This window comes from Peromyscus leucopus, chromosome 8a (genome assembly GCF_004664715.2).
Source record: "Peromyscus leucopus breed LL Stock chromosome 8a, UCI_PerLeu_2.1, whole genome shotgun sequence".
Classification (NCBI taxonomy): Eukaryota; Metazoa; Chordata; class Mammalia; order Rodentia; family Cricetidae; genus Peromyscus; species Peromyscus leucopus.
In genome coordinates this window covers 54,410,878-54,434,844 of record NC_051085.1, presented here as the reverse complement: position 1 = coordinate 54,434,844, position 23,967 = coordinate 54,410,878, and the positions used below count along the sequence as shown (strand labels likewise).

Here is a 23,967-nt window from a genome sequence, read left to right as displayed (position 1 = left end):
GTTGGGGACTGTCCTCCTGTGTTTTCATGGCCCTGCCTGTGAGGCCTTCTTCACCTGTGCCCCGCCCCCTGCTCCAGGAACCTCCCCCGACTCCCCACTCTCTGCCCTTTCCCTTCCCTATCACAACACGGTGTCTGCCAGGCTCCTCTCCATAAACAGCTCTTCTCACTCATCACCCCACTCAGGGGCCTCTCGGACACACCTCCCCAGCCCAACTTTCCTCTCGTACACATATCTGTCTCCCTAGCAGGTTCCCAAGACACCATGCTGCAGCAGGAGCGTTAGTCTGCTGAAAGAAATGTCCCTGAGGTTCCAGGGAGGTCCCCTCTGCCTGGAGACAGCTCCTCACTGTTGCTACCGTTCCAGTCCATGTTTTACTCCAGAAGGGCTGGACGCGCCTTGGGTAGGAGGCAGAGGGAAGGAAGAACACAGGCAGAATGGAGAGAAGCAACAGATGGAAGTGTGCAAAGGGAGACGAGGAAGCCGGCGGATCTCCTCAATCTATCCATGGCCACAAGCTTGGCAAAAACTGTCACCCGGTACTGAAACACCACCAAGGAAGGGACGGCAGGAAAGGGACACCAGAGAGCCCATGACCAGCAGGCCGGCAGATCTGCTGTGACGACCGAATGGCAGCACACAGAGGGAAGGTCAGGCCCTGTCCCCCGGGGAAGCAGGTGCTGCACAGGTCAGGGAGCGCCTGCAGGTCTCAGAGGAGAAGAGGAATGAAGGCAGAGAGGAAATGCACAAAGCGAACCTGTCAGGTGACACACTTGAAGTTGTGTGGTGACAGTCAGAAGAGAGATTTGCATGTCACTATGTATGTGACCACCCAACTGATGGCTCCCCAAGAGGACTGAGAAAACCCACACCACGACCCTCTCCACGGGCTTCGTCACAAAAGACAGCAAGTACTTACTAACAGTATCCCATAGAACCTAGAGGCAATGCGGCGGAGCCGGGAGAGCATGTCGCTTAGGTCACAGGTGACGATTTTGGCCAGGGAGCAACATGGTCTTACTCCTCAAGCATCTCACTCCTCTGCCTCAGAGAGCCAGCTTCCAGTCTGGTCTGTAAACACTTGGCCAGTTCGAGATCATCTGAAAGTCAGCGCAGAGCAATGAGCAGCTGCTCACGGCCAGGATGCAGCCACCCCACTTTTAGTAACTGCCTTAGCCAAACTCCAGGGTCATTTACTTAATATAGTTGGTGCTCTTTCTACTGGGCAGCCAGTGGGACACGGTAGGCCAGCTGCTGGGCTGCAAGTCTGCCAGGCCTGAGAGGAGCCCAGAGAGAGTGAGCCACTGTGGCAGCGGCCGAAGCTGCAGCAGGGGGATCTCACACTCTCCACTGGCATCTAGATGTTCCTCACTCCCAGGAAGACAGTCATGTCCCTCGATGAGTGCTAAGTGGTTCTCCTCAATGTATTGATACCACTATTTGTTCCAGAGTTCTATTCTTGCAGCTCAAACACTCCAACTTCCTTCTGCCACTGGAAGATTCCCCTACTGAAGAAACCCGGACCCTAGAGAAGGCAAGCCATACACTCAAGGTGACAGACACAGTTAATGGCAAAGCTGCCCGCCACCATCCGAGACATCCACAGAACCCTCAGGCCTGTGGCCCCAAATATCTCCAACACGTGAAAACTGCCCATAGAGCATCATCTTTGGCAGCTGGGTAATGATGCAATGAGAAAGAAAAAGGTGTACCACGGGCCATCTACCCTCTTTAAATGGGCACAATTGGCTCACCACTGTGAACTCTATTAATACAGCTCAGACACAGATACAGACAGACAGACAGACAGACAGACAGACAGACACACACACACACTGGACATCAGCCGTGCCCCCTCTGTGTTTTTCCAAGCAGGAGCTTGCCTGGTGTTAGCAGTATTGAGGGGGAGGACAGAGACGATGAAAGTAAAAGAAGCCCTCAAAGCATGGCACACGACACACCTCCAAGTCAAACACGACTTGTCCTGGAGCTGTGCACTGGCGTGGGCTTCCCTGACCATCCTTCCTGCCAGCAACGGGCATCTCTCCACCCTCCCTCCCTGAGTGGGGCTCTTGCCTCTATGCTGAAGGACAGAGCATTGGTGCACCTGCCTGTCATTCTTGATGCTCTATGGCTGACCCCTTGACCTGCATAGGCACCAAAAGCCTTAATCCACGAAGAGGGCTTTTGTGTTGTGGCTGGAGCAAAGGGCAAGATTCACATAGGGAAGAAGCCAGTCGACAGACTAGAATCTCCTCCCTATTAAGTCTACTGTTAACAAAACAAAGCAACACACACACACACACACACACACACACACACACACAACCTAACAACAAAAAAACAGTAAGGTTTTCACGGGCGGGTGCTATATGATGACCTATGAAAGGTCATGAAATTGGGGGCTGGCGCTTTTGAGTCTCTGCCCCGACCCAGCTCTCCACTTCACTTCTGTTCTCTAGAATGCCTTTTCTTCCTTAACAAACTGCCTCTGCTTCTATCTTTATCCATACATCCTTGGTCCCGTTCTGTGTTCCAGGATGGAGGAACCTGGAGATCTCAGCTAGTGCCTGGGGATTAAGATCCAGGCCTTTGACAAAGCCACTTGGAATCCCTTCCCTTCCCCCATGCAATGACGTCACTACCACGCAACGACCAAGACGGAACAGCGAAGTGCGGAAACATCTTCAGCGATGCTTTTGTGCTTACGGTGGCACTTCCCACAAAAAAGAAAAACAACTGAAGTGTCCAAGCGCAAAGCCAAGGAGCAGTGCCTACGGAAAAGTGGTTCTGAAATGTCAGGGGCCACCGAAGTCCAAACTGTGTGACCTTACACTTAGTGAGAGGCGAGGTGATTTCTCTCATAAGGAGGGGTGTGTTTACTCTCGGATTGACCTGCTGGACCAGAAGCGGGATGGTGGGGGTGTTTTGACTGACAGCTGTAAGTTCTGTGGAGTATGAAGCAAAGTCAACCAGTGGAGAGAGTGCAGGCCAGAAGGGGCGTCAGCGTGATCGAGAGGGGAGATTTGGAATTGAAATGGTCCTGGTAGAGAAGCAAAGAGTCGGGTGCGGCTACATAGTAGGCAGAAAAAGGTGAAGTTCTCACAGATGGGGGTACACCTAGCTAGAATAAAGGAAGTTCTCACAGATGGGGGTGTGCCTGGGCCTTCCATGGTGTAGTCTGTCAGACATGTGTCCTCTGCCATTGCCAGCTCTAAATGTTGACATGGAGAGAACGCTTCTCCCAGACGACTAGGGTTAGAGAGCAAGGATACAGGACAGCCCTGGATCTCTGCTGGTGAGAAAAAGCAGACGATAAAAACTGACGGACAAGGTGGGGCAGGGGGTGGGGGTGGGGTGTCTGTCAGTGGATGGAGGCTCCAAGGAGATGAGCAACCAAGGTGTGGCTGAGTACGTGAGATGGAAAGACAGATGGGATCGAAAGCACCCACCATGAATGACTCCGCCAATTTAAAAAGATTGTGTTTCCAGTGTGACATGGTTTGGAGTAGGGGGATGCCCCTGGGGATGCCGAGAGAAAGGAGCCAGAGGATCACACGACCAGACGGTCTCCATGTGAATGTGGATGACACCCCACGCAAAGGCAAGTGCGACAGAAGTAGGGAAGACCAATACAGGGTCTGAGACGTCTACTGCCTTTTCGGAGAACACCCAGCAGTGTGGACAGAGAGAAGCTGGACAGCCAAGGCATGCGAGGCTTACATCAGTGGAGCCTTTAGAGCTGGGGAGGAGCTGCTAGGCACAATGAGGGAAAAAAGCGATGTTAACCCGAGGACCATGAAAACAAACAGCTTCACTTAGAGGGTCACAGAGAAGTGAGACCCTAGAGCCACCACATCATACTCACTGAAAGCAGACACCCATGGAAAGAGCTGAGTGAGAGGCGGGGTTCATGGGGAGGAGGGACACTGTGAGCATTTCACAAGAGGCAGTGACACAGGAAGTAGAAAGGCAGGAAGAGTAGATGGGGTCTGGTCTTCTCTCAGGACAGGACCCCGCCCGGGAAACATCCCTGTGGCCTAGTAACCTAGTCAGCCTATGGTGGCCACATCTTGGATCCAGCTCCACTGGCGCCTGTGGATGATAGGGGGCTAGTCCTTCATGGCTCGCTCCCTATCAGTCAGTGGCTTTCCTTTACAGACACGACACTGCCATGTGTCTTTTCTGCATTCTTGCCAAGAATTAGCATCAATCCTCTCTCTTTGGGTGCACTCTAGCTTTCAAGGCTTTGATTATCTGGCCTTCTGGAGTTTCCAGTATCACAAGCCATAAACCAAATTCACACTTTACTAAGTAGGGAGCTGAGCAGGACCAGGCTGGGAGCCACTGAGCAGCCAGAGTGTTTAACATGAGGATCTGAGTTCAACCCCAGGACCCATGTACAAAAAGCTAGGCATGGTGGTACACACTTACAATCCCAACCCTGAAGCAGCAGAGACAGGTATAGCCCTGGGGCTTAGTGACTAGCCAGCTAGCTCACTCGGCAAGCTTGGCCAGTAAGATTCATGTCCCATGCTCATGGATAGGTAGGATTAACATAGTAAAAATGGCAATCTTACCAAAAGCAATCTACAGATTCAATGCAATCCCCATCAAAATCCCAACACAATTCTTCACAGACTTGGAAAGAAAAATACTCAACTTCATATGGAAAAACAAAAGACCCAGGATAGCTAAAAGAATCCTATATGATAAAGCAACCTTTGGAGGCATCACCATCCCTGACCTCAAACTCTACTATAGAGCTATAGTAATAAAAACAGCTTGGTACTGGTATAAAAACCAATGGAATAGAATTGAAGACCCTGACATTAATCCATGCACATATGAACACCTGGTTTTTGACAAAGGAGCCAAAACTATACAATGGAAAAAAGAAAGTATCTTCAACAAATGGTGCTGGCATAACTGGATCTCGATATGTAAAAGATTACAAGTAGATCCATATCTGTCACCATGCACAAAAGTCAAGTCCAAGTGGATCAAAGACCTGAACATAAATCCAGTTACACTAAACTTAATAGAAAAGAAAGTAGGAAGCACTCTTGAACGCATTGGCACCAGAGACCATTTCCTAAACAAAACACCAACAGCACAGACCCTGAGCACAACAATTAATAAATGGGACCTCCCGAAACTGAGAAGCTTTTGCAGGGCAAAAGACACAGTCAATAAGACAAAAAGACAGCCAACAGAATGGGAAAAGATCTTCACCAACCCCGTATCTGACAGAGGATTGATCTCCACAGTATATAAAGAACTCAAGAAACTAGACATCAAAATACTGAACAGTCCAATTAAAAAATGGGCTAAAGAGCTAAACAGAGAATTCACAAAACAAGAAACACAAATGGCTGAAAGACATTTAAAGAAATGCTCAACATCTTTAATCATCAGAGAAATGCAAATCAAAACAACTCTGAGATACCACCTTACACCTGTCAGAATGGCTACGATCAAAAACACCAATGACAGTCAATGTTGGAGAGGATGTGGAGCAAATGGAACACTCCTCCACTGTTGGTGTGAATGTAAACTTGTACAACCACTGTGGAAATCAGTATGGTGGTTTCTCAGAAAATTAGGAATCGAACTACCTCAAGACCCAGCCATCCCACTCTTGGGCATATACCCAAGGAATGCTGATTCATACCATAAAGATACATGCTCAGCTATGTTCATAGCAGCACTATTTGTAATAGCCAGAACCTGGAAACAACCTAGATGCCCGTCAACAGAAGAATGAATGAAAAAAATGTAGTACATATACACAATGTAGTACTACTCAGCAGAGAAAAACAATGAAAGCATGAAATTTGCAGGCAAATGGATGGAACTAGAAAAAAATCATCCTGAGTGAGGTAACCCAAACCCAGAAAGACAGTCATTGTATGTACTCACTCATAAGTGGATTCTAGATATAAAATAAAGAACAATCAGATCACAAAAAAAAAAAAATTCACGTCCCAAAAACAAGACAGAATGTGTTTGAGAAACAACACCTGGGATTGATGTCTGACCTCTGTATGTATGCCTACACACACACACACACACACACACACACACACACACACACACACACACACGCACGCACGCACGCGCATGAAGGCAGGCAGACCTCCTGCATCTACACTAGGGCATATTCTTTCTGCTGCTGCAATTGCAGAGATTTTCTTTCTTTGACTCTCCACCATGTGTTTGCTTTTTGTCGTTTGCACTCTGTTTCCAAAACTGTTCCTTGAAAGTCACTGCATGATCACACTAGAGCTTTTAGAAAATTATTTAACTAAAGTCTGCCTCATTTAGAACCGCATGAAATCACATCACCTAGACTGTGCTGAGAAGGTTGCTGCTCTGGATTGATGCTTCTCTTTCCAAGTCTCAGGCTGTACCATCATAGCTACTCCACAGACCTTCTCCTAGATGCTTGGATCCCCAGCTCTGCTGTTCTCTCTCTGTCTCTGTCTCTGTCTCTGTCTCTGTCTCTCTCTCTCTCTCTCCCCCCCCCCATCTGTGCTCCTTCTCTCACAGGTTTCCACTCAGCAGCTCAAGTGTTCCTAAAGCTGCATGCCTTGCCTTTCAGGAGCTTAGGAGGGAGCTGAGGTTTTACACACAGGGTCATTGGTTCTAATCACTCACCCCAGGTCCCTTTTAAATTGAATGTGGCTGTTCACATACCAGGAAAACAGATAAGGCCAAGTGTATGCCTTTGCCTCCATTTTGTGTATCATCTGTTACTGTAGAAACATAAAACTGTGTTCACATAAAAGAGCCATTGGCTGTGCACACCAGCTCGGCCACCTTCGTTGTGTTACGATGGGGTGACTGACCACCTACAGCATGGTGACTGTATTTTATATACCTTAGTTCACAACTGCGGGTAGATCTGGACTCGGGAGAGATGGCAGCTCTGTTTGGATGGGCATTCTGAACCCTGGAGCCTTGTGCTAGGCAAGTGCCATCCTGCCAAACTACATTGCCAGCCTTCCATCCAGTATTTACCCAAGTCTTTGTTATTCTCAGGGGATGACTTTGAATAGCACAGGCTCTTTCAGAAGCATGCATATTCCTTATGGCTAGCACACCTAAACCACCAGTCCCTCAGCAAAGACATCAAAGTTAAACATCTCAGTGACCTTTACTCTAGCTGTGGTGCTTATATAGAGAATTATAGCTTATATGCTATAGACACATTTGTTTCTCAACATTTCAAGCTTATAGTCAACATTTCGAGGTATTTACATAATTATTAATTGACCCAGACAGTAAGGTTCAGTGGGTACAACCTGAGATATAATGCTTCAGCTTTATGAACAGATGCTTCTGCCCATTCAGGACCCTCTTCAGTTTCCATGATACCCTGTAACCTGGATACTCTGATCTTTTCCAAGACAAGGAAAGGTATTTCCAACCATTTATCTAATCATTGCTTCTGTTTTTGTTGTTATGTTAGTCCCTAAGGAACCTCCAAGGTTCTTAGGTTCCCACTGATTTCCTGTCACCCCATCACCATCAGCTGTCAATGACGTTGGCTGGGTGATAGTCTGTCACTCAGCCAGCCTGTGCTTATGCAGTCTGGGGTCTATCTCCAGTGCCAACTCAAAATCCTGTTTATATTGAGGAGTTCATCTCCAAAGCATTTCAGTATGATTATGGTCAGAGTTAATGCCCCCACGATATTCCCCTCCCCATTCAACAATTGACACCTGTCCATTTATTTACACAAGTTGACTGAGAAGCCAACTTCAATAGTTCCCTCTGCCTCATTTCCCAAATCCAGTATCTCCAACCCCCACTGACCTGTAAGCAGTAGGCATTTCTTTCTTTATATGAGAGCTTTGCTGGCTTATGTGTTTGTACACATGTGGTCCTGGTGCCCTCAGAGGTCAGAGGTCAGAGGGGGTGAGTATCAGATCCCCTGGAACTTACAAGCTGCTGGTGGATGCTGAGACTGAAGCTGGATCCTCTGTAAGAGGAATAAGCCACTCTTGCCGCCAAGACACCTCTCCAAGCCCTGCGAACATTTCTGAGCCTGTGATGCTGCCATCTTGGATCATTTGGGCAGCCTCCTTCCTGGCCAAAGTGAGCTTTATGAATCACAGGGCTGAACTGGACACCACCTCTGCATGAGCTCTGCACAGAGTGGAGGGAAACCTCAGCCTGGTAGGCCTGAGAAACATTCAGCAAACAACACACTTAACAGAGCAAGTTTAAAATCAGAGGCAAAGTTGGCATCACATATATTTAACATAGGACAAAAGGTGCATTCTGATGTGGTTAGATAAGAGAGAGTATAAGGGAAGAAAAGGACATAGACCTTAGTGGCATGAAGGCTATAAAGGAAAAGATCAACAGAGATCCATATACAGGGCATGAAAGCTGTATGCAGGCACATCTCACTAGAGTTCAGTAAATTAAACTTGAAGAGATTTCAAGATTGCCAAGAGACTTTAAGTTGCCTTAGAAAATAGTCCTATTTCTCTAAGTCTTTGGGAAGGTGACTGGGTTATGAAGATGGAGCCTCATGTATAGAATCTGCACCTGTAATCAGATGTTTCCTGTCCCTACCACCTGGGATTATTCCACAGCATTTCCACCTTTTTGTCTAATTAAAAAAGAAGATTTTAATTTCAACATAGTATAATTATATACAGTAACTGTGAGAATCACAGTTATAATATCCATTTGTATTTGGAAAATTTAGAAAAAAGTACTCAATTACCTACCCTATGTTGGTGAGTCTAAAGTTTTATACCTAATTTGCTTTCTATCATAACTAAAGAAAACTGTAAGTTTAACTATTTAGCTTTTTAACTCCATCAAAGACCCCAGAAGGGTGAAATATTAACTAATGACAGGGACATCAGGCTGCCTGAACAGTCATCCTAGGTTCTTCTGCAATGTTGGGTCACCCAATTAGACTATCTGACAGACTTTCCTGTGAAGCAGGAAATTTTGTAGGACTGTCCTACCTTGTCTTGGCAAGGTTTGGCAGTCACCTTTCTTGTATCCTGCTGGTCCAGTATATTGTCAGACTTTATATTGTCAGACTGTATATATTGTCAGCAACTGAGGCAAGGGCAGTTTCTTTGCTTACATGGCTAGTTTTTTACATAAAGAAAACAAACTCCATATGACGTTTCTTCAATGCCTATCATCTTCTCTGAAGTAGTTTGGTGCTGCTAGGAACAGATGTGTCTCACTGTCATGAAAAAACTTAGGTTATTAAACATGTTAAATGTCAAATTCTGTAGGTCTTTGAAATGTTTTAAGATCATCTATCTATCTAAATATATCTGTGTATGACCTGAAAACATACCTAACATGACTATAAGTTTGACTATTAATCTGTATTTTTAATTATATGTTACATTTTTTAAATGAGCTGCATAGGCATGATACCTTTGTTATACATACAGTATAACAAAATTAACTTTAAATTAGTCTCAATAAACCAAAATCCATGCCAATGTAAAATATTTAATATTAATACTTTTTTTGGATTAATGTAGATTCAATAATCTGCCCTTTATCCTGTCATTTCTATGTCCCCCTTTTCTTTTTAGAACAAGATCCCTGAATCAAACTCCTTTGTTCAGCTTTTTTTCTTGACTATTACCAATAACAACCAATGCCCCTTAAATGATAATAAATATCCATAACTCATTTTGGGGGAATGTGGATGTAGTTTTCTAGGCTACTTCCTGTTGATTATGGGTGCTGGTAATCTTTGGTGAACCCTGAAAAAATTTAGGATTATGGTCAAGTTCTGACTGGAGCAGTTTGTGAGGCTGGATCACTCAGTCAGGAACCTTGAAGCTGTTCTGGATGCAGAACTCAAAGGAAACTTCAACAGAGGTGCTCTGAAATGTTGGAGCATCTGGGCCATCCATTACCATCAGAGATTGGGGAGGGGGGTCTTCCTCGATCAAACATGATTTTTCTTAACCCAGAATGAATCCAGAGCCTTTCATTTCCTGTGGAAATAAAAGCAGAACCTCTTTCCCAAAGTAACATATCTTTTTTTTTTTTTTTTTGATTTTTCGAGACAGGGTTTCTCTGTGTAGCTTTGTGCCTTTCCTGGAGCTCACTTGGTAGCCCAGGCTGGCCTCGAACTCACAGAGATCCGCCTGGCTCTGCCTCCCGAGTGCTGAGATTAAAGGCGTGCGCCACCAACGCCCGGCGTAACATATCTTTTGACTTAAATTTTGAAGTCAAGATATTTTTAAAATATATAAGTTGGTCTAATCTAGCAGCTTTCACAATTAAATGTCTCTCAGTATTTATCATTTCTTCATTAGCAGTCAAAAAATTTAAGGACAACACAATAACATACAGTCTCTAGACTCTGTGTATTTTCCATCTTTACGTGGCTATTATATTACTCTGTTCCTTTTTAAGGACTTTCTCCTACTCTTTTTCTCTTTTCTCCCAAGCCTACACATATTTTTTTAAACACATTGTAACCCATCTAGAGGCTCTTTTTGTCTGAATCTGTCCCTGCAGTGCATCTGTAACCTTTCCTGTCTTCATGAAGAAAAAAAAAAAAAAAAAAAAAAAAACTGTTGTGTACCTCAGATCATGGCATGCTGGTTACAGCTCCTTCCCCTCGGTTCTCTGAGAATCTAGTCTTATGGTGGAAGTACATTTAGCTCTGGGAGTCATGTTTACCGCCCCAACTCTGGGAAGTTTCTTATGTCCATGCCTCCACTGAGTAGCATGCTGCTCATAAACACCATACAAGTGTTTGGTAGCAGGGCCTCTTGAGAGAGCTGCCCGTTTTTTTGCCAGTAGCATTGAGTTAGGAAGCCATCTCTTAAAAAAGCCATGCCTCTGCTCACTGCTAGCAAACAGAGCCCACTGGAGAAAAGGCAGCTACCAAGAAGCTGTGCTTGACTGTGTTCTTGTGTGTTTAGAATCCTTTTTTAAGCGTTGTCAGGTTTTATGTGGAAATTTCAGCCATATGTTGGAATGCCATATATAGTCGGACATTTCCTGTTCCAATCACCTGGTCCCAAATAACCAACTCAGAGGCTGACTATGAATTATAAATGCTTGTCCAATAGCTCAGGCTTGTTACTAACTAGCTCTTACATTTTAAGTTAATCCATATTCCTTATTTACTCTCTGTCACATGGTGGTACCTTTATTAGCATGGCACATCCATACCCTGCTCCCTCTGCATCTGGCTGGTGACTCCTCACTCCATCCTTCTCCTTCCCAACATTCTTAGTTTTGCTTTCTCGCCTAACTTTATCCTGTTCATCTATTGGCCAGTCAGCTTCTTTATTAAACCAATCACAGTGACAAATCTTCACAGTGTACAGAAGGATTATTCCATAGCAGGCACCCTTCTAAAAGAGAATCCACAGAACTCCCCTGAGCTATCCACCATGGGAGACCACAATAACAACATGCCAACTGTGGTCATGGAATGGCCCTCACCAAACACCAAATTTCTGTCACCCTGATCTTAGGCTTGTAGCCTCTGGAACAGTGGGACACACGTGAAGTCTTTCTGCTACCCACTCTGTGATGATTTATTTATAGCCTGAATGGATGGTCACACTGATGGTAATCAGTTACATTTTTATTAAACCAGTGTGCTTTGTCAATGCCCACAGAGAGAACCATATGGATAACAGGTCAGCAACAAGAAAAACCCAGGCAACTGTGATGGCTGGTTTTGAGTATCAACTTAATTTGCTTCAGAAGTACTTAGGAGACTGACAAGGCACAACTGTGGGTGTGTCTATGAGGATTAATGTACAGGGAAGACCCATCTTGAATGTGACATCACCAGATGTAAAAAAAAAAAAAAAAAAAGCGTGGATAAGGGAGAAAGCCCAGCCAGTGCTGGCAGGCTTCCTCTCCGTCTCCCGTTAGCCAAGAAGGGAAGAAACACTATTGCTATGTGCTCCTACCACAGCCTTCTGCCCAAGCATATAGGTTAAACAGCCACGGGCTAAATCCTCTGGAACTATGAACCAAAATAATCTTTTCTGCTGAAATCATTTCTGTTAAGCCTTCTGACCCGTTAACAAAAAAGTAATGGCGTAGAAACAGAAAAATAGGCAACAGTTCAGATCAAGGGAATTTCACTGACCAGGAGAGGTTATGTCGACCATCACGATTATACGAATTAGAAAGCACACCAGGGGAGAGGGAGGGGGTGCTCCCAACCCTGGGGCTGTGAGGATGAGAGGGTGCCCACTTGTGGGACAGCACCCTTTCCAGATGCATCACCCAGAGACAGGCTGCTCAGCCCTGGCTCCTGGGTTCAAGGACACTCACTCATGCAGTCTTGAGGAACAAAGCCCTAACGGTGGTTTATGTTAATTGACACGTCACACCCATGATCCGTTACTGAGTTTTTGGAAAGGGCTGGGACAAGTACACCCCTGCAGTGAAAAGGGTAGTCAGGGGAAGCATGAGGCCGCAGTAAAGCTGAGGGACCTTTCTGTAAACAGTGTACCTTGGAGGTAGCAATGCAACGCCAGATGTGACTTTTCAAAGCAGCTGAAAGACTAAAGGGCAAGATTTAGATAGACTGGAGTGCAGCTGACTGCTCAGAGGGTTAGTTCTGATTAGGACTGAGTGTCATCTCAAAGGGAATAAGATCCAAGACATGTGTGCCTATTGTTATAGAAGAAGAAACGGCCAGAAAAGTTGCCCATAGAGGATGGTAGGAGAGTTCATAAAAGGAGGAGAGAAACTGACTGTGTGTCCTCCATGGTGACACTCTCTGTGGGTCACTTGTTAGCTCTTCTCACAGATGAGGGGTGGCAGCCACAGCGCTAACCAGGACAGAGCCAGGGTTGGAGTGTGGCCATGTCCCTGACAGCGAAGGCATTCATGAGGTGATAGGAGAGCGATTTTCAAGAGTAAGCAGGGGCCAGGGATGCCGCTCATTCAATAAAATACTTGATGTGCAAGTTCAGATCCCACGTCAAAAGACGGTGTGGTGACAGGTGCTGTAACTCCAGCCAGCACTGGGGAGGCAGAGACAGGAAGCTCCCTGAAGCTAACTGCCAGAGAAGCTTACTGAATCCATGAGCTCCAGATTCAGTGAGTGACACTATCTCAAAAAATAAGGTGGAGACTGAGTGGGGAAGACCTCTGCCCTCCACTTTTGTACACACGACTGTGTATGCATACATGCCCTCCATACACACAAAGAAAATTAAGTATGGCTTAGTCTTAGTTTCTGCCTCAGTTAAGGTTTCTACTGAGGTGATGGAACACCATGACCAAGAAAACCTTGGAGAAGAGAAAGTTTTCTTCAGCCCACGACTGTAGGTCATAGTCCATCACCGAGGGGCGTTAAAGCGGGAACTCAAGGAAGGAAGCTGGAGGCAGGAAGTGGAGCAGAGGCCGTGGAGGAGTGCATCTCGCTGGCTTGTTCCTCGTGGCTTTCCTGTATGACTCAGGACCGCCTGTCCAGGGGTGGCACCGCCCACAGTGGGCTGGGCCCTCCCACATCAATTATTAATCCGGAAAATGCTCCACAGGCTTGCCTTGCCCATCGGCCAGTCTGGTTGGGGGTATTTTCTCATCTGAGGCTACTTCTTTCCAGATGACTTCAGCCTCTGTCGAGCGGACATAACACCAACTAGGACAGTTTTCAACATGTGGCATAGTTGGTTTTCTCAGTTTTCAACATGAGAACATATTGCTGGCTCATTAAGAAGGTAAATAAGAACCTTCTAGAAGCAATTTCCCCGAAGTAGCAAAGGACAAAGTCAGACTATAGGCAGAGAGGGTAGTGGGAAGTAGCAGTAAAAATTAAAGTATCGTGACTCAAACGGCAGCAAGTGTCTGGGCACCTCTGAGGTCACAGCAGAGAGCAGAGGAGAAGGTACAAGATGAGGCTCAGGGGTAGTTACAGGAGGCAATGCCGGATGGTGGGAGGGAGTCAGAAAGAGAAGACGACTGAAAAGTTACCTTCAGAGTCATGACTGTGACCGCTAGAGTGAAGGAAAATGCTTCTTGGTCTTATACAAACATTCTCTCATATAATGAAACCTACACACTCTTATTTAAGTTTATAGCCAGTTCACTGCCATGCTTGTGTTCCTCTGGGACCCGGAAAAGGCCTAATTGAACTTAGCTTGTGTTCTAATTCCGAAGGACGTGTGAAGCCTAGGGCACTTCACGTCTAGTCTCAGAACAAATCGCCTGTGAGGTTACCTGGAATCTACACAGGAAACCCTCAACACTCAGAAGTGGCCCCATGGCAAATGGTCTCCTTTACTGGAACACTGACGAGAATTAGGGTTCTGAAAAGTTATTCTGGGGGGGGGGCTGGGGATATGACTCTGAGCATTTCCCTGGCATATATAAAGCTGTGGGTTTAACCTCTAGCAATGCAGAAAAAACATTAATAATTCGGGGGCAAAGACCTTCCTTTTTGTAACTTGCATTCTTCCTGCCTTGGGTGCCAGCATAAAGTTAACATGGCGGAGGGTGGTCAGCGACGTATTTTACAAGGAAAAAAAGCATGTGTCATCGGGCAACAGACAGACAGAGCCCTGCTGCCAACTAACACTTTCAGCTACTCCAGGGCGTTTACCCCAGTAACTCACATCCTTAAGCCATGGAACCTGTCTCCTTGCAAGTGTGGTCCCGTTCCGAGGATAGGTGACTTCTGACTTGATGTTCCCAACACCAGTTTTCTTGTGCCACATGATGGACAGCAACCTGAAACTGGGTGGAAAAACTGAAATAAGTCCAGTTGAGCTGGAGAGGTGGACAGCCAGGAGAAAGTCCAGGGATGCTCCATCGCTCCTCTGCCGCCATTCCCAGCAGAATCAGAAGAGTGGGGGGTCATGCATACGCTACAGGTCATGAGCTGACGACAGCTTGTATGTCTTCCTGACACACCAAGCATGCGCTCCTCCTCTTACCTGGAAAAGAACAGTGCTTCCTCTGCTTTCCACGTACTTCCCAGGCTGGGCTCTTTAAGCTACGTTCCTATGGAACACCTTGCTACTTTCATTCATGAGGAACAGGAGCCTCAGAAGTCAAAAGGAAAGACAGAGCACATATTTAAAGATGAGTACAGGGCAGGAGACAGGACAGGGCTTCAGGTGATCACACCTGGCCTGCCAGCATCGTTCTCTACATCATCCCTTTGCTCACAAAATCAGACTAGCAAAGGGCACTGGACAAGAAGCTCCTGTGAAGGTGGGTTAGGAGGATTAGTAAATGGCAAACAGCTAAGAAGGATGAATCAAATCTGGCACATTCTTCAGTCAGCCAGCTCCTTGGTTACAGGTGCATGAGCTCTGTTCCAGAGCAGCAGGAACAGTCATCAGGAAGTCTCTCTCAGATGACACTTCAGAGTCTGTCTGTCTGTCTTCAGATTCATCACGGAAGAGAATAAATTGGGTGCTGAAAGGTCCATAGTGTGCACAGAAAAACTATGGCTTTCTAAAAGGAGGGGTGTCTTTAAGAATTTCAGAAGACACTGCATCTTCTTATTGAGCTAGATACTTCCATATAAAGTAACATCCCAAATCCTAACGGGACAGTACTCAAACCAGGAGGACTTGGAGCACACACATTCCTTCAGCCGTCCCACAACGTCTTCCTCTCCTTTCCCACCTGTCTGCTGGCTTTCACTGCTGGGAAAACACATTCATGGCACTTAACGCACAACTGAGTCTCCCTGTTTCTCAAGGGTTCTGATTCATTTTTTTATGTTAAACCTTGTCTCAGATCCATTACTCAAAGCAACTCCACCGCTGTAGCCACAGTGACTGCCCTGGCCTTATATCAGTGACAGAGCCCCTCGGATGTTGTTCTTAGAGTCAGGACTCTACCAGCATTCTGCTTTCTGGCAACAAGTGTGCATATGCATACACTTGCGTGCACTCGGGAGTATGGCCACATGTTTTCTCTTTTTGTTTCATCCTGAAAGGGACATACATTTTATGTATTGAGTTAGTTGTTTTTATGCAGCTGTGACAACTTCTTTGGGCACATGGTTCTAGAAGGTTTGGTCTATGATGGCCTGGCCCTATGGGCTTTGGCAGAATATCTCGGTGGCAGGAGAGTGGAGGAAGAGGCTGTTCACCTCATGACAAACGGGAAGCTGAGAGGAGGCTCACACCATAAGGGACAGGGAGCAAAGAGTGAAGAATAGATGGGGGACCAGTTACAGCCTTCAAAGAAATGTGACTAGTGACTTCATTCCTGCAGCTGAAGTGTCCACCTACACCCCCAAAACACTACCACCAGCTGGAATCAGATGCTTTAAAGCATGAGCCAGTGGGGGACATTTAATATTCAAACCATACTATGTTAACCTTCTTCTGCTTTCAAGACTGGGGACAGGCACTGAGGACAGTTAACACCCCTTGGTATTCATGAAGGAGGACTCTGAGAGCAGAGAGGAAGGCAGTGAGGACCCCAGAACCTAAGGAACCACACGGTAGTGAGTTCTAGGTTTTATTCCTGCCTCACATACGCTAGACTGGAGCTAAAGAAGCCAGCAACTCCGAAACACCAATGGGGTGCATCTGCTTCTCAGGGAAGTTCCCATAGATGCCCAAACTCCTGCCCTTGAGCCAAAGAGCAGGAAGGGTCAGAGAGCATTGACAGGCCCTCCTGCTCCAGCCGCCCACCACAGAGAAGACTGTCCCTACAGGTCTGCCGCGGCAGCCAGAGGCCGGAGTAGACATAGAACTCCTTGTAGGCTATCAGAAGACCCTGTTGTGGGGTACCCCTGTAGTGATATCCACTGCCTGGTGGACAGAAAGGACTTCAGCCATCATACAGTGGCCATGAGGGCATTCCTCTCCTTGGGATCAATGAAGGCGTGTTTGGGACTTGCACACTCAACAGTAACAAGCCTCACATTGCTTGTTGCAGCATGGAGGTGGTACCCCCACTCCCCTGCTGGGGTGTCAGAGCAGTTCTGTTAAAATCGATGTCTATCAAAGATTCAGTATCAACACAATATCCCAGACACCCAGGTTACACGGGAAATTGGCCATCACATCAAGAAGCAGGAAGACCTCAGAAAGAAAAACAGAAAAACCCAAACCAAGACGGTGGGGATCACAAAGAAACAGGATAAGAACACTTATGTCAGCGGTAAGTAGTTTGTTTTGCAAACAAGGAAAGAATGGGGCCTCAGCAAAGAAACAGGAAGACAGAGAAGGGAGAGCTGGACAGGAAGAACACTGAGGTGGCAGGCGAGACCACAGACCACTGTCACTTTGGAATGAAGAGCAGCACAAAACTGAAAGCCACAGTAGAGACACAGACACACACACAAACACAAACACAAACCATCAGAAACGAATGACAACAAACCCACAAATGAGTGGGAAAATTCGTGAGACAAAAGACAGTACTTCCTTCCTGATACGGTGGTGCATGCCTACAGTACCAGCCCTCAGGAGGCTGTGGCAGGACGATTGAGAGTTCAAGGCTGCCCAGGCTACAGCTACAGGTATGTAATGAGAAGCCCCCAACCCATTTAAATCTTAGAGTTTTCAAAGATTAATCAAATTAACCTGTAGCCAAACGGACAGGAGAGGAAAAAGAGACAGGGAAGAGGAGAGGAGAGCCATCACCAACGTGGCGACATGCGGCACGAATGGGACACCACCACAGATCCTACAGACACCGGCAGCATTGTGGCTGGGATGGCAAATGTCCCCAAGGGTGGTGAAAGCTTGCTCCCCAAATGATAGCTATGGGGGGGCGGAACCTTTAAGAAGTGTGATCAGAGGAAGGACGTGAGTTCAGTGGGGACGCGCCCTGGAAGGGGAGAAGGAGACTCTAGGCTCCACCTCTCTACCTCCCTCTGCCTCTCCACCCCTATGATGAGCAGCTTCCCTCTACCACATGCTCCCCCTGTCCCCTGCCTGTCTCATCACAAGCCTCAAGTGATGGAGGCAAGTGACCACGGGCTGTAATCTCGGGGACTGTGAGCCAGATGCATCTTTCAAACCATTGGTTTTCTCAGGGATTTTGTCACAGTGATGGAAAGCTGGCTCACAGTGTTTCCATCATTGTTGTTTTGGTTTTTTGGGGGAGGGGGGCTATTGTCAATGAGAGGGTACTTGTAGATGACTTAGGGTAGGGGTCAAAGTTCACACTAATCATAGGCCCCACCTCCTTCTGTAGCCCCCAGGCTCTGTGCTCAGCACCCAGGCTCTCTGATGCAGGCCATATACTTGACTTCTCTCTGAATGTGGTTCACTGCCCTTGAGACCTAAAAGACAGTCATGCCTTTGCTCTTTGAAAGTTTAGGAGGTCCAGATCCACAGCTTGCCTTGGCAGCCAAGCAGCTACTTATAAATCAGAAAAGCAGCCAAATTTTTACCTGGGGTTCGTACCAGTAAAGATATTTTAAGCCCTTTGTTTGTGTGTGTATTTAATACAATCAGGTCTCACTGAATAAAATGAATGGGAAAAGCATCGGAGGTTTGGAGGTTTGGAGGAGCATGGGAGGGGAGCTCTTTCTGTCCAGTTGGTGAGACGGCAGTGGAGTCAGGCTTATGGGAAAGAGAGGAGCGAGTGCTGAGTGTGTCTATTCTTTCAAATGACTAGAAAGTGGATATCTAGGTCACAGCCCGGGGCAGAAATACAAAAGACACTCATGCGTGATACAGAGGGAGCTAAAGCATACGAACATCCAGGAGTGGCCAGACACACAAAGAAGCAGACGGCAATTTATGAGTCCTGAAAGCAGCAGCCAGTCCTCGCCTGATGCGCCATTAATTCACATTCATCTCTTTTAGAAAGCAGAGAACACAGAATGATGGGCTTTTTGAAATACTCGGAGTGGCACCAGAGGCAAAAACAAACAACTCCTGGATGTCACATCCTGGCCCATTTGACAGTGCTGTTTCAGAGGTGATCAGCGCCACGGGGGATGTTCCAGAAATAGAAGGCACGGACCAGCTTGTTACCATGTAAGCCCCGGTCAGCCAGTCACTGGACCCCACCACTCCGTGAGTCTCCTCTCACCACTGCCAGCATTATCCAGGCAGTTCCAAACCTTCTGCCTGGGCTCAGCAGTAGCCTCCCGGCTCCTCCCTCCTTCCCTCCCTCCCTCCCTCCCTCTCTCCCTCCCCCCCCTTTTGACTCAGGAACAGCTGCCATGTCTCCCTCCTACCCCGCCTTCTTATTTCAGTGCCCAGAAGGCATCCTGTATTATACTCTAGGGCTGCTACCTGGCACCATGATGGGCCACCCACAGCCCACTGCTAGGAGAAGGTGGCATATTCTAGGGTGTTGGTCTGGGGGGTGCTGGTTTGAACCACAGCTAGCATTCCTACCAGAAGCAACACTTCACGATAAACCACACAGAATTGACCCATGGCTGAGCTCTAGCCCTTGGGCTGCCCACCAGACAGAGACAGTAGGAGAGAAAGGATTGATCTGTTAATATCTAAATGATGCCCCTCAAAAGGTATGCTATTATAACTACAGACCTTATAGATATGACCTTATTCGAGAGGGAACTTGGCAGACGTCCTCTGGCTAAGTCAAAGCCGTTCGGGTGAGCTAGCCAGTAGGGCCGGTGAGTAGGGCCGGTGAGTAGGGCCGGTGAGTAGGGCCGGTGTCCTGCCACATGAGGAATGTGGAGGTGGAGACCCTGGGGAAGGTTGAGTGTGAAGACAGGCAAGGATTGGAAATGCCATGGCCACCAGCAGCAGCAGACAGGTTACCAGAAAGCGTAAAGCAGTCCCTCTGCATGGCCTCAGAAGCAGCCATGTGTGGGGCTCAAGCTGTGGTTCCAGGCCTGCGAGTGAACTGAAGCTCCAGGCCCGAGCTACCCAGGGGAAGCAATACTGCAGTGCCTTAGGGGGTAGGTGTGCGTCCCACACACACTTCCACAAAAGGCAGAATTGGGCTCCTGTCCCTGTGTTGAGCCCAGTAGTCTGGAAGGTTGGTGGGGAAGCAGGTCTCCTGCTGTCCTCAGCACTGGCTGCAATGGTTGTCCCACCCCGCCTGCAGGCTCCCTGCCTGGCCTGTGTTCTGCCCTCAACAGATCCAAACATCAGTCCCCCACCACACAGAGGCCAGCACAGCCTTCACAAAGCACGCCCTCTGAGGCACACAGTGAGGAGGGAAGGCCATGGGACCCAGGAGCAACAGGGGGGCCTGTGGGAGGCTCGGGGTACCTGACAGGCAAGGGCAGGAAGGAGTCAGAATAGCCCCTCGACTCTACTTCCCCATATCAGGTGGCTGACACCATTAGAGAACCCCACTTCTAGAAACACTGCAGCCTGGGTGCCCCCCACATGGAGACCCTGGGAGGAGACATGGAGAGAGACGATTGCTTTGGGACCCACCAGGAAATGCTGAACAAGGGGAAGAGGAGGCATCTCAGCCTAGAAAATCTTCTTTTCTCAATCTATAATTACGTAATTCCCCCTTCCTTTCCTCTGTCCAAGTCCTCCTTCCTTCCTTCCTTCCTTCCTTCCTTCCTTCCTTCCTTCCTTCCTTCCTTCCTTCCTTTCTTTCTTTCTCTCTCTCTCTCTTTCTTTCTTTCTTTCTTTCTTTCTTTCTTTTTCAAATTCATGGCCCCTTTTTCTTTAATTGTTGTTGTTGTTGTTGTTGTTGTTGTGTGTAGGCGTGTTTCTAAACACATAAATACAACCTGCTTAGTCCATACAGTCTTACTTACATGTGTATGCTGGGGGCTGACCACTTGGTATTGGACAATCAATTGGTATGGCCTTCCCTGGAGGAGGACTGTCTCCCACTCTCAGTCTCTCTTAACTGCCTGTAGTGTTGTCTAGACTTGAGGCATCATGAGTTTTACCCCTTCCACATTACCATGCCTGCTGCTTTGTCCTTGTCCAGACCATGTTTAGGCGGCCACGTTAGACTTCAAGGCTATGACACCTAACGTTTCTAGGTGACACACTCTCACAGCAAACCGCCTATTTCTCTGGCTCTTGTGATCTCTCTGTGCCTGCTTCTGCAGTGATCCCTGAGCCTTAGGTGGGAGAGCCGTGTTGGAGATGTACCGGCTGGGACTGGGTTCCACTACTCTGCGTTGTCAATCAGTTGGTTTTCTGTAAGGGTCTCCATCTGTTGATGAGGGTGAGAGGTGTACTTATCCGTGAGTATAAGGGCAAATATTTAGACTGTAGTTAAGGATTAGTATGGTGGGTTAGTAAAATGGTGGCTGTGGGTTCTCCTCCAAGATCCATGACTTTCCTAGCCCCGGGTAGTTGGATAGGTTTTATAACCAGGCATGGTTTCCTGCTTGCTGAGTAAGGCTGTACGTCCAATTAGAGAATTGTTGATTACCTCCAAAGTATGCTGCCGAGGGCCGTGGGAGTATACAGCAGGTGACAACCAGTATTTGACAAGTCGACCCACCAGATGTGTAGCTCCCCGATGGGGAGCCCCACCTGGCAAAACCGTGGGGTCACTGGCTGTGGAAACCGGTTGTTTTCGGTCTGTAACTTCCTCGGGTGCCACTGCAGTGTCTCCCTAATAAGAGCAGCTGTGGGGTGCTTTCCACAGCCCTTTGGAATGTGTTTTACATCTTGGGGCACACAGCTGTGGATGTTCAGGAAGATGATTTCTGTTTAAGCTATATAAGTTTGATATATAGAAATAATACTGGAATATTTTACATTACTCAGACTGACATAGGAGTCTCAGTCTTAAACACAGCATTTTACACACTTTGCAAAGACCTTAGAACTAGTCCAAAACAGACTAAGCTGCCTCTACACACTATACACAAAGACTAATTCCCAGGTGTTGTTTATTGCTAAATCAAAGCCAGGCTGTTAGCATCAAGACATAGTCCTTGCAGTAGCCCCCTTCCTGTGCCTACCCTGACCACTCAAAGTTCAGCCAATTGTTTACTGTCTGGGGCCCCTCACCAACTTAGAAAGCTACATGCATGAGTCAATGTGACATTACTAGCCTAAGAGAAAGTACGTGACTTATCCTGTGTTTTGAGAATGGGTGGGGCCCTGAAAATGTAACTTATAATTGTCCAGAGTTTGGCTGTGGAACAGAGCAGGAGCGATGTTGAGAGAGGGGCTGAGGAGGAGGAGGAGGAGGAGGAGGAGGAGGAGGAGGAGGAGGAGGAGAGAGAGAGAGAGAGAGAGAGAGAGAGAGAGAGAGAGAGAGAGAAGAGGAAAGGTATAGAGAAATGTGGAGGCAATGAACGTGAGTTAGAGCAGCTGCTGAGTAGAGAAGAAGAGATGAAGAGCTAATTAGGAAGCTGCGAAGAGAGATTTTTCAAGATGAAATAAAGAGAAAGCTACCATCAGAAAGCATCTGCGTTTCTTTATTTCTCCCCTCAGATAGACAAGGTCTAGCCCTCAGGTAAGAATTTTTCCTAACCCTCGCTACTCTGAGTCTTCTTTTTTGCTACCCTGGATCAGATTGGGAGCTGGTCTCTCGGGCTGTGATCGTACACATGCCACTACCACACCTTCGGGTTATTGTGCCACGCGGGTCGTTGCTGTGGTTCACAGACATCATAGCTGGGTAGGACTATTGAGTGCTTCCCTCCTGTGGAACCTTGCATGGTGTCTTCTGGTACCCTGAAAGCTGTCCTCAGGGAAAGAGCTAGCACATCTCAAATGCAGTGGAGATGGAATGAAATGCAGGTCAGTGGAACAGAGAAGCCCAACACTGCATCCGTCTACATCTGGGTGTGTAGGATATAAGTGATAGTTGAGATCAAGACCATCCTGGGAAAAATAAACAAACAGTAAAAGTCTTTACCAGTTAGCACACACCTTGAACTGTCAAAAAAGGTGAGTGCACCAGCGAGGAGCCAGATGCCAAAGCTAGAATCCAGGAATGTGCTTGATGGCTGCGGCCACCTAACTGGGAAACATGACAAGCTGACAGTTCCCAGGGGACTAAACACTACAATCAAAAGTTAACTCATCTGAAAACAAAACAAAAACATTCTACAACATGAAAAATGTCAGTGCTTCACATGGAACAGTGGATCTGTCTACATGCAGCTAGGAGGATGTATGTGAAAGGGGACAGAGTCAGAGGGAACATGCCTTGGGGAGAGGGAAGCTGTGAGAAGGCCTCCTTCTCCCCACAGACAGGAGGGAAGGATGTGTGCTGCACTCTCCAGTTCACAGTCACTGGCCAGTGACACAGGCGTTTCTGTTTGTCTGTGCTCAGGGTTTGCAATGGAGTAGAGGCACAGGTATCATCAAGCAAGGATGCAGCAGCAGCTTTGGAAAAGGTTGGTGGAGGACAGTGAACAGCTGGAATCATTGGCTTGTGTCTCCTCTCCCAGACTCCAGGACTAAGAGCTGTGGGAATCAGAAAGGATCAGGACAGGACTAAGTGAAAACATCAGGCGTGGACACTTGAACAGTCCTGATGTTGAGCAGCAATGCTAGGCCCTGAGGAGGCTCTCCCCATGCTCTGGAGCTGTGAAGGAAGCAGGGTTTGCAGGCCGGAGCCATGGGTGAAACAGAGTGCAAAGGAGGTGAGGTTTAGTGGGCGAGCGTTCAGGAACTCACTGCTGGAGAAAGGATCTGGTGGGGCTAAGGAGATGTGGCGGGAAGGGTGCTGGGCACCCCGTGCAGGGCTCCAAGGTGGGAGTAAGAAATTTCAGATTTCGGATATTTAAGTTCCAGAATGTTCCAAGGAACAAGACAGTCAGTGTTCCGGAATGGCCCAGAACTGCCGCTAGCAATGCTTTCCATGACTGGATTGCCACTGCATACTTTTTGTTGTTGTTAATGATAGTTGTACTGATTTGTCATTTTTCTACAAGTCATCTATACCTTTGCTTCCCCTTGACAAGCTTCCTGAGTTACAGGCACAGGGAACTAGTGACGATCACATCCCTCCCAGGCCACCACTCTGGGCACACCGCACTTAGGGTGGCCTGGGACCAAAGCTCACACCTACCCAGTCCTTTATCATCCAGCTATTTTAGAATTTCTAAGAGGATTCTAAATTGATTCA

At 47.3% G+C, this 23,967-nt stretch overlaps 1 protein-coding gene across 3 annotated transcripts in view; it reads right to left on the bottom strand.

Annotated features, from left to right (window-relative positions):
• Positions 1–23,967, bottom strand: part of Rps6ka2 (ribosomal protein S6 kinase A2) — a 279,954-nt gene that overhangs the window by 167,748 nt on the left and 88,239 nt on the right. Inside the window, exon 1 of one of the 3 annotated variants that reach the window (XM_037200341.1) lies at positions 920–1,299. The exons of the other annotated variants lie outside the window; for them this stretch is intronic. Coding sequence (XP_037056236.1) covers positions 920–970 — 51 coding nt within the window. The 5' untranslated portion in view covers positions 971–1,299. Of the gene's footprint in view, positions 1–919; positions 1,300–23,967 lie in introns of those variants that run through there. 3 annotated transcript variants of the gene reach the window in all.